The sequence below is a fragment of the Charadrius vociferus genome, unplaced genomic scaffold, assembly GCF_000708025.1.
Source record: "Charadrius vociferus isolate BGI_N301 unplaced genomic scaffold, ASM70802v2 scaffold608, whole genome shotgun sequence".
Lineage (NCBI taxonomy): Eukaryota > Metazoa > Chordata > Aves > Charadriiformes > Charadriidae > Charadrius > Charadrius vociferus.
Genome location: NW_009649605.1, coordinates 568604 through 580178, shown reverse-complemented (window position 1 = coordinate 580178; position 11575 = coordinate 568604). Strand labels below are relative to the sequence as shown.

Sequence of the window (11575 nt, the reverse complement as noted above, 5' to 3'; positions counted from 1 at the left end):
CTGTGCTGACGGTGATTACAATGTAAATTGAGATAGCCGTGCTCTTTTGTGTTCCAGCCTCTCCATGGCAATTATTGTATTTTTATTTATTTATTTTTTTTAATCGGAGCATAAAAGCTCTTTGCCCTGGCATTTATTTGCTCCCTGGAGTCTAAAAGCTTCATGGGTAAAAACAGTCTTTGTCAACATAAACTGTATCAGCACCAATATTGCTGCATAAACCAGGAGATTACTACTTACAGTAAGCAAGGCTTAATATTCTTCAGTTTATTTAACTATGCAGGCCCTATAAATTATTGTGGAATGAAGTGAGACTCTTGATAGACTGGGAAAGGGTGGGAGAGGTTGAGGGAAACTCCCAGGGTGCATGAGACTTGCTCGATATGAGCCGTGCTCCAACCGTGGCACGATATTAGCATCCTACTGAGACTGGGTGCTGACTAAATATTTTTTTTTTCTGTTTTTATCCATTGTGTTATTAAATAATGCCATCATCCACCCCTCTGTGTTTGAATGTGAAGAAGCAAGGGTCTACTGAAGGCTGAAAGGCACGCGTCCCTCCACGTGTGGGATTTTTCTGTTGTAGGGACAATAACGCAGTATCTTCAGGTTTTAAGACCCATCGGGATTATTAACGCGTGCTCCAAGAGGCGCTCAGTGTGCCTGCCCTCTCCCGGGCAGGCTGTGTTGCCAAGCGGTTGAAGTAGATTTGAGATTTCACGAAGTCGTTCAGGACTTGCTAATTGATACTGGGCAAATTGCCTAGCCCCCTCTCGCTTTATCTATTTATAAAATGGGGATAGTTAAGGCCGGGCAAAACTTGTGTAACTGAATTTGTGTAACTTTCCACAAATCCATGCCAGCTTGTCACCGGTTCGCTGTGTTCCTGACTGCTCTTAATTCATTGCACTAAAATAGCGCTCTACATAAACATCGGGCTATGATGCAGGCAGTGTCATTCCCCCACTTTCCCTTAGGAAACTCTAACTTTGGGAGATTAAATTGCTTTAACATGGGGCAAGTAATGAATCTAACTCAGAGAGAGGAGTGCCGATCGCAGGGATGACTCGAGCAGCCGGTGGTGTACCACGGACACCTCTGAGCCTCTTCTCTTTTTTGAAACAGGGGCAATAGTATTTTTCTTTGTAATGTTCGCTTGTAATATCTGCCTTTCCTGAAGAGATGTTGTGCTGTTTCGTTATTGAAACCACTTGTGAACTTCTCCAAGGATGGTGGCTTCATCTGGCCTGGGCTTTGTCATCCTTAGGTTACTTTGTGCAGTATTAGTGTATCTTTATTAACACGCTGTTGGGGCTCAGTTTCAGATGCGATATTTATGTTTACTCAGCAGAGGTATTTCATGCATTTTTTATGTGCCTTGACATTATTGCAAAAAAGCTAAACTTGTGGCGCGTATAAAAGTCTGCCATTGTGCATATGAATTGATTTGAAATATATGTGACTATAGAGATCTACATTTCCAAATGAGAATTTGGGAGAGCAAGTGTGTATTAAGATCCAACACCACTATATGACCATATAGTCTTTAAAAGGAAGGAAATTTTTGATTTTGTTCTTCACTAATCTTCCTTTTCTCTGGTGTCTTGCTACCCTGCTGCACTCTCAGTGCAAAATTGCTATTTACTTCTGCCTTCCTCTTCTTCCTGCAAGGCTTTATTCATCTTTGGTGCTTTAAAAGCTATAAGATTTGCAGAAAAACAGAAAGTACAACTGTAGATATCTTCTGATGGTGAAGAACTGAGCAAGAAGGAAGGTGACCAGTGGAAAAAAAAACCCTTAGTACTGTCTTCAAAAATACTTGTATTTTTGCTTGAGGAGGGGTAATATCTTGACTACTCAAATTTAAAAACAGTTCTGAGTGGTTTGGAATCAAGATCGGTTTATTCTGTCGTTCTGTTACTCTGAAGTTTGGAACAGCTTTAGGGTGTGATCCAAACCCACCAAACTCTGTAGGACCCTTTCCGATATCGGTAGACTTTGGTCCTGGCTCCTGATTACTGCACAGTTTTCTTTCCCTTGTGGTAGCTACTTGAGGTGGCAGGTACTCAGGCTTTTTAGGATTAAGATAATGTTACAATCTGAGATGGCCAAGGAGAGATGACTTCTAATGTCTGACTCCTAGATTTGGATAAAACGATCTAATTTATGATACTGTAGAAATGTGTCTTCCTGATGTACACAGCAGCAGCGGTGCCCATTGTGATGTGCTCCTACCACAGCATTCTTGCGTTGGTGGCTTGTTTAGACTGGGTCTTTATTTCTGCAGTGCAGAATAATAAGATATTTCAGCTTTTGCATTTCCTGAGTGGCCAGAATAGTTTTCAAGTTTGACAACTTGAGTACCTTTAATAGCAGGAATTGTTGCCTAATACCATACTTTTGTAGAGTGTTTTTCAGGGTGTGTGGTTTGCAAGACATGATATTACTACTGAAAAAGACAAAATTGGCTATATTTTTTGCAGAGCCTCCATCAGCAGAATTGTCATTTCCATTCTGGATTGGTTTTGCTGCAATATGAGAGTCTGGAGATATTTTTCTTTTCTTTTTTTTTTTAAGATGTCTTTGGTTTATATCACTGAAACAAGTCCAGCACATGAATCTGTTCTACATTGCTTCAGAAAAAGATAAAAAATAAAATAAATAAATGATCCTACCACTTGCATCCAGACATCCTGGAGACTATTATTTGCTAGCAGACTGCTGGCAGTCTGCAGTTTTGGGGCTTCTTCAGAATATCTGACAGTCGTTGGATTCCCAGCAGCGGTGGTTACTGGTATTGCAAGCCAGGTCCAAACATTTCCAATTCCTCCCTGTTTCTGGTGATGCAGTCCTTTCCGGTTATTGCTATAGTGAGCCAATATAAAGTACAAGCTGCCAAAGAAGAGTACAGATGTAAACACTTCAGACCTATCGTACCTCTTGACTTTTGTGAGTTTCCCCGTTTTCTAGAGTTAAATTAATTTGCAATAACCTGGTTCTGCTTTAGCCTTTCTGAGGGTGGTTAACAGCAGCAGAAAGAATGAGACACGGATGGTACCAACTGCTTAGAAGTAACAATTGAACCCTAACTTGTGTTTAGGATTTTTTTTTTTTATTGCTTCACAGGTATTTCTTGAGAGCAGGCACATTCTTATCTTAATAGCTGGGACCTGGATAAAGTTCGTGAGATGACATTTGAGAAGACAGTTTCAAAGTCATTCCTTTCAGAAGAGTAGCGCAGGATGTTTGTGCCTGTTTTAGCCCACTGGAAATGAGGGAAATTGATTGGGAAAACATTGAATAAATCAACCATGTAATGGAATACAATTTAATTCCATTTAAGCTTTCTGCTGACCTCAGATGGCAGATGTAGGGGCACAGTTTCCAACTGGAATTTATAAACCCACGTTTGATGTGAAATGGGGTGAATGCTGTGTGCGCTGGGTAAAGGACTTGTGTTTTTACTGCTGGAATGCTTCTGCTTTGAATGGCATTTCCTTTACCCTCAAAATGACTGCATGGAAACTTGAGGTAAGATAATATACACAAGTTCAAATACAGCACATCACAATAATATGCTGATGGCACTTGGACAAGTTTCTATTAGTATTATCTTATGTAAAAGAACTCCTAATTGCTCTTGTGTTTAGAACAATAGATCTTGTGAGACTTCCCGTAATGAGCAGTAACATGCAAGTAATTTTACTCAGAACTTTTTAGGAAGCTCATTTAGTTTTCTGAGAAAAGCAAAGATGGTGGGTATGCACATGGAAGATCCAAAGCCAAATCACTGTTGCAAAAAGTGGGTTTCCAATAAAATACAGATTGCAGTGCTGATGGGGATAGTGATCCATCTAGACGTGCTAAAATGTCAAGGTTAGCAGGAGCACAAGATGCTTCTGGGAACAGGGAAGAGAAAAGGACAGTGCACCTGGAAGAAGCTGAACCCTAATGATAGGCATTTGCTAGTGCTTGTTTTAACCCTGTGATTTTTATCCAACTTTCTTTAATGTCAGCTTTGTTACCCACATCTAGTATTTTAGTGCGCACTGAGTTGCTGTCCTTAGAAGCATCTAACCTAAGTGGGCTGCAAGCTTCCAGCATCTTATTCTTCTGAGTGACAATTTCAGTGGTGTTTCTCAAATACAGAAAGACTGGTGAGAAGGGGCTCATTGCACTGCTGGCATGATGGAGAGGGGAGCTCGGAACTGTCCTCACATGGATGCTGCTGTTTGCAAATTGTAAAGAGGGATCTTTTGTTGCAGTTGGTTCCTCAGTTGGGATAACATCCTTAAGCTATGGAATAACTCTGTGGCTCCTCTGAGTAAGACTTTTGCATTTACAGTTAACTATGTTGGCTGAGCCTCAAGAATTTTTAAACCAGTTGTGGTCAATAATGTTCTGTTTTTATGTGAACTAGCCCTTGAATCTCAGAGGCTTATCCTCCAAGCCTGTCATCAGTCTCAAAAATGGCATTCAAGATTTTGATTACTTGTACTGTGTTTAAAAAAGGTGGGGTGAATAAAATTGAGTTACAGAGCATGACCTATTGCAGGGCTCTAATTCTGCAATACGTAAGCAGTGTAGTTCGGAGCAAATTGGGAAGAAATACTTACACAGTTTTGTGTTAACAGTTTCCCTGTCGCCTGATTTATTTTATGTAAATATTTTTTTCTCCAAGGAAGGTCTGCCATCCTCTCTTGAATGACTTGGTTGCCACATTTTTTGTAGTGCCCTTCTCTGAACAAACATGCTGTATCCCATTGCTATCCCTGCACACTACTGCTGCTGTTTGCAGATCCTGTTTTCGATATTATTCTTAATTGCATAAAATGTCAGTGTTGTCTTTGAAAGCATAGTTTTCATCTAAAAGAATTATTTACTTTGGGTAATACAATTACCAGCCAGTGCATGGGGCATCTTTGAGCATCCTTCAGCTTGTGAAAGGTGTTTCAAGTAGGGCTGATGCGTGTAGGCTGCGAATACCTGTCTGTAAGGCTTGCTCGGGGATAGTTGGGCTGGTTAGTGGCACGTGCTGCTCAATTCCATACCACTGCTGTATCTTCAGGAACCGGTTCAAGTTCCTGTTAAAGCCCTGAGCATCTCAGCAATGGAAGATTTCCAAGCAAAGCATATTCTGGTGATAAAGCATCCAGAATAAGGGGCTGATACATCCAGTCTGCAGGACGCAGTTAGGACTGTTAAACGTTGTGAAGTCGAGTAACTTTTTACATACCCGACTTCATTACTGCAAATATTAACAGGTTGTTAATTGAAGTTCAGATATTACTTGTTATGTATGTATACAAAGGTAAATGAAGCACTGGCTGTGAGAGGCAGGTCTGTACACTAGCAGGTCTGCTGGGGGAGTGTGGGCATGCTGTAATGTGACCAGTGGGCCGTAATGGAAAGTGGAATTTTCCTCTCTGCCCGGCCAGCGCTGAAAGCTCTGCTGTCCCCAGTAATTGAGTGGTGGACTACAGACCGTTCGTGTACCAGCACTCTTAGCTAACTGTTGATCATTCTTCATTTATTAGGAAACTCCTCATGCGTAACTGTATGGTCTAGTACTTAATAGATGGCTGGGAATATGAGGGGAAAGAGGGGACAACCCTTCAGTTTGCTCAGGATGTGTTCTTAATAAAATCTGCTTTTGTTTTCTTTTCAGACTTCGGCGTTAGCGCATTTCTGGCCACTGGAGGTGACATTACCAGAAATAAAGTCAGGAAAACATTTGTGGGCACACCTTGCTGGATGGCACCAGAAGTTATGGAACAGGTGAATTGTTTTTCCTAGAGTCCTCTTAGCTGATCTGCACCTGGAATTCCCTGTTGTCAGCAATGGCCGTATTTACTTCAAACTAAGATGACAATTTGGCATCCTGTAAGGCTTTCTTAAAATCACAGGATTTACTTCCTTTTGCCTATAGCAGCCAGGCTCATACTGGGGAATATTAAGTTTTTTTGCCCTGTTGCTTCTCTTCAGGCTCCTCCCTAAGGTGAGGATGAGACAGCTCAGCTGTTGTGTAAAGAAGATTAACCTGCCCCTCCCTCTTGCATAAATGCGAGGTAGAATATAAATAGTTTAACACGTGGTAAATATGCACATACACAGCTTGGTAATGTGCTCTTGTGTATTTGTAAATATGAGAATTTGGGGTAGCTAATTCCAACATGTCAGAACGGGGAGTTATTGCAGTGAAATAACACGCAGTTGACTTTTATTCAGGTTTTTAGTTTCTCTTGGCTTGTGAGTACCCAGGCTGTAAATGCTGAGGAATGCTCGCCTCTCCCCCTTCCTCCTCTGCTCTTTTGGCTACCTAAAAAATGTCATACTTCTTCCCGTTGGGTGGAGATATGTCACTTTTTGTTCTCCGTTACTTTTAGACTAAACTATAGAAGCTTTGTCTATGTGACTTCTGATGAAGGCCACCTGGAAACTTTGTTTAATGTAAAATATTGTTGCCCATTTCTGAGCAAGGTCCACGAACAAAATTATGCCACAGTCCTGACAAGGCATTTGCAATAGCTGTCTGCTGCACTGATGTTCAGTGCCGTAAGCATTCTGAAAATTATCCCTCGTCCCCTTAAAAACAATTTGACAGAGGACTGGACTCGGGGTTTGATTTTTGACAGGTGTGCCAAGCAGAAATACAACTGACTATAAATGTTTTTCCATTTTTCCTTTTTTTCCTTCCAAAAATCTTTTTAACAAAAATATTTTGGGAAAACATTGTTTTAATAAAGTAAACCCACCTTGTTACTTTTCTCCTTGCTGTTCACAATAAAATATTTTGAAGCTTAAGTAACTTGAGGAACTTGAGTAAGACCCTCACGTAGTTATATCTGAAATGAAATGCAGCTAAAACAGTGGCAGAACTTTAATGCATTTTTTTCCTGTATTTAAAACTTCCTGAGGGATTGAAATAATTTTGGAGTAGCTTAAATATACTGTAGATTAAAGGCTTTTTTGATGTTTGGCCTTTTCAGTGGCCTCCCCATGGTGGCATTGGGGGACCGATGCATTACAGCACTCTTGCAGCCTCCTCAGAATACAAGTCTAACATCGGAGAGTACAAGACACAATCCCCAAGTCAGGAGCTGTCTTTGCGAACTTGCTTCTGAACTGCTTCGCTGTCATACGCTTCTGGATTTTTTTGTTACGTTGATTTAAAAATAAATAAAAATATTCAGTGTTTCCAAAAACAGGTCAGAGTTGTGCCTTGCTTTTCTGTCCTTTGTGTCCAGTCCTGGTGCACAGGGCACAACAGGCTGGCCAGGACCTAATGGTGCTGCTCCAGGCTCATCGCAGTTAGGGTGGCTGTAATCTGCCGGACAGCAGAGGGAAAAGAAGGTCTTAAGGAAGGTGCTAAAAAAGGGAAATTAAGGTTTTGGTGACAAAGTGTGTGTGCGTGGGTTCTTGATGCAACAGATGTGTTTCCGCAGGAGGCAGGTTTTCTAGGGAGTCCGATACTTCCACAAAAGCTGCACACATCTAACTTGTTGCAAATATTAGATGGCAAGGAGGTATTTTAGATGCTGATGTGAAATCCTTCAATGTCCATTTGTATCATCTTGCTGTCTTCCAGCAGGTGTCACTCTGAGCCGCTATATCCAGCCCAGGAAAAAGGATGAAGGGGTTGCTGTAGGTTAGCCTTCGATATGTAGATATTATTGACCCAATTCCATCTGGCTTATTTCAGCATCATTAAGTTCCTTTAGCATGTTAATACATGATAGCCTGACATTGTCTTTTAATGTACATTCACTTGACAGATTTATGGCAAAAAAAATAATTAGGAGAAAAATAAATGTTGTTGGTATAAACTAACTGCAGGGTGGTGACTAATGTATTGGACAGATGTCAAGATGAACTGCAGTATACAGTTTTGAACTCCATAGCTTTCATTTGCAAGCAGGATTATACGATATAATTAAAAAGAACAAAACGCTAAACAGTTAAAATCCCAGTGGGGAATGGGGAGTTGTACAGTCTTTAGATGTGCTGCAAGACTAACTGAAAGATAAAGCTAAAAAATGTCCCGAAGTTATTCTCAAAACCTAAAAATAGTGCAAGGGGGCTGGAGGGGGAACCCAAAACCCTTACAGCATATTTCTTCCTGCACTGTGTTCTTTTAAATTATACTAGTTATCTGTGCTTGTTTAGTTAAATGACTTGAAATCTGTTCTCATGGCACCTATAAACTGAGGCACTTCAAGAAACCCTTCAGACTTTTAAGGCTCATGAAAATGATGTCTACAGAGTTGAAAAAATTTGTACAAGATATAAACTCCTGTTGCTATAGTAAATTTCAGTTCAACTGTAGTACTATATGAAAAATAGTGCAAGAGGGTTTTTTTGTTTGTTTGCCAAAATTCAAGATCATCATAAAGGTGATTTGGGGAATGCTTTTGACTTCACAGTGAGTGTCATTCTAACGCTTGTTAGATTAGCTGAACACAATATCCCTATTAGCTTTGGTCGGATTCAGTATTCATTTTTCCATAGTCTAGTGAGAAGAAATACAAACCATTCTGCACAGCCAAAATGCTTTGATTTTTGTAGCTGCTCTTGAACTTAGTACATAATGTCTCTTCCCTGCAGCGGAGAAAGCAAGTGCCAAAATATTACCTAATGATAATGAGGAAGTAACTGCTTTGGCATATGAAATATTTTTTCCTGTGCATAAGGGGAAGTAAATGCTATAAATTTTCCTGAACAACTCTGTGTTTAATGTCAAGTGCAGAAGCTACTGTTAATTGGTGGAGGGAAATATTAGTCTGCAAACGGGAACGAGGGGCTTTTTACTGAGCTGGTGTGTACTGAAGTTTCAGGATTGAGCATGTTTGCAGTCAGATTGATTAAGCGGTTGACTAAAAGTGTAGTGAGGCATATGTCCCAAGGGGATAACAGTCCATCTATTAACTATGAGAGTTTCATTATACTGTTTAATGACTCCCTGTGTCTTTTTGTAGAAGTTGGGGCCTGGGTTAACCCAGTGCCCCTTTATGTTCTACACATGGAGAGGTTTATGGCAGTGCAGTTCTAGTTGCACAGTACACAACCATAATTTTCATCAGACTGTGACTTCTAAAACACCTCCTCTAAGGTGTAAGGAGCTGGGGGAGAGGAGGGAGAAAGTATTCTTTCCATCTCTTTAACACTGTAGTGCTGGTCTTTCCAAATTCGAGGGGAGAGGATGTGTAATAGGCTAAAGAAAGGGATTGTAATGTAGGATAGCAAGAGGCACATGCTAACATCTTCTAATATTTTTCAGGTCAGAGGATATGATTTCAAGGCAGACATCTGGAGCTTTGGGATCACTGCTATCGAACTGGCTACAGGGGCAGCTCCTTACCATAAATACCCGCCGATGAAGGTGAGCAGGTCTCCAGATACTTGTGCAAGAGAAAGGATCAGTGTGTTCCAAGAGTTTGGCCAGCATGCTTCATTGAAACATTTGTCCTCTCGACTTGTAGATCATGATGTTCTTGGATTTATCTGAAGTCACCTTTTAAAAATATGCCACTTAATCAGCATTGTCTGGAACTGTGCAGTTCTTGTTTAGATCCTGAGTCTTGCCAGGGTCACCATTCTTGAGGAAAGTGCTATGTGCTTTAATCCTGGAGCCTCTGAAGGCAGCAGATGTTTTTAGGGCTATAAATACTGATCCAGAACATGTTATCTGGCATCCAGTGACACTGGGATGGCAAGCCATTCCTTCTCCTGCACTGATAGTCCTTCTTGATACCTCAGAAATCCTGTTACCAGTTATCCAAAAGAAAGTCTTATTTTGTTTAATGCCAACACAGCCCTGTCAATCACTGAACAAGTGGAAAGTACCACATCAGTATGAAATTGTGTGGTATCAGCAACATTAGTATTTTATTGAAGTTGAGGTGGAGGAAATGTTCTTGTATAAACACTGACACTCCAAAAAAATTTCCTTAAATACCTTGAACTTTAGATAGCCTTATAGTTTGGTTAACTTTCCCTATTTCCTGACTCTTGAACCAGGAGCTACTTCCAATCTGCTGCTGTTTCAGGGAGTCTACATCTTAAAGTTACTGGAGTTGACTGCATCAGTTGAGGTCTGAAGCATCCTGTCCTTCTAGTGAGCTTTGAGATCTTCTTTCTCTTCTTTCTCCTTTGTGAGATCTGATGGGGCCCTGAATGAGTCGTGAAACTTTGAGCCCCTTTGGCCCACCCTCTTGAAGGCCGCTTTGCTTCTACTCCTGGGACGCATACTCCCTCGGATCACACAGGAGGGCCCTTTCTGTAACCCCATAGCTCATGGTTAGACTAGTTACCTGGGATAGGATGCCTATGGGTGCCAAGTCCCTCAATTTTAGACATACCATGGGGCAAGCTTTACTTTCCTGAGTCTTTTAACTGCTGGAGTGCTGTGCAAGTTGGGTGTCACCTCTTTAGGACCTGAGTGCATCCCCTCCCACCCTGCAATTACAATAGCATTTGGGAATCCAGTAGCTCCTAACTCATTAGAACAGGTACATCCATGTATCGCTTTAAACACCAAGACTTTGCACTGGTTTAACTCTTATAGAACAGAATTAATTTGAAGTTTTGTGTTGTCTCTGTGCAGGGACTGTTGAGTAGCTGAGGGGTTTAGAAATGCCATTAACGTTTGTACCATATCAGTGATTGTGGCAGAGCAGTGAGGAGTTCAGGGAAATGTGCTGATTTAGCTGTTGCTGCTTTCATTGATGCTTCCTTCTGTGCTGGGATTATTGGTAGCATTGTGCAGTAGCTTCTGCAAGCTGTGCTTCTCTTTATTGCGTTTTGGATGCACGGGTTGCAGCTTTGGATACAAAGATTGCCTGTTTAGTATTGTGTGTTGTCATATGGTGGATAGAATTATGAGTCTCCAATTCTGTTAGGTATGGGTTCCAGTTGTGCAACCTGCAAAAGGACTTCTGTGTTTTATTTATGTATTGTAATTGTATTTCACTGCAGATTAATTTTGTTACACAGCAAAATGACCCATGCATGCAGTGACCCTCCAAGGAGAGGGGAAAAAAGCAGGGAATTCTGTCATGCACTGTATAATTTCAACTAGATTGATGGGCTCTTGCTGCCCTAAGCAATATAGCTGTTGAAAGCTATTTAAATGTGCTATGTGCTGCTTCCTTTTCTAAAAATAGATACTCATCTGTATGTAGGTGACAAGTGAAAATGGAAATGAGTAATTTTCTTCCTTTCCTTCAGAATATCTGAGTGATGTAAAGGAAAAAAATCAGTTTGGCTTTGAGTGCTTGTGTGAGAAATGTCTTTGCCTGCTGTTGCATTGGTATATGGAAATGAACTCTCATATTTTTTTATGTTGCCTTTCTGCTTTTACATTAATTCGATTTCTAGCTGAGAAATACCTTCAGGGAGATCTAAACAGAGCCTTTGAATCAAATGCCTTGCACAACTACTCATCTCAAATGAGGAGGGCTGGCAGAATTTCTGCTATGCTTACACCTTTAACCACACCAAACCAGCCTGAAAGCACATCTCAACCTTGTGTTTGGCTCACAGACTGCACTGTGGGCCGGGAGATGTGATGGGAAAG

The 11575-nt window shown here is 40.9% G+C and overlaps 1 protein-coding gene across 1 annotated transcript in view; it reads left to right on the top strand.

The window, feature by feature from the left end:
* The window catches only part of OXSR1 (oxidative stress responsive 1), an 87243-nt gene that overhangs the window by 58204 nt on the left and 17464 nt on the right, over window positions 1-11575 (top strand). The window contains exons 7-8 of the mRNA XM_009890479.1: window positions 5669-5778; window positions 9278-9379. Coding sequence (XP_009888781.1) covers window positions 5669-5778; window positions 9278-9379 — 212 coding nt within the window. The remainder of the gene's footprint in view (window positions 1-5668; window positions 5779-9277; window positions 9380-11575) is intronic.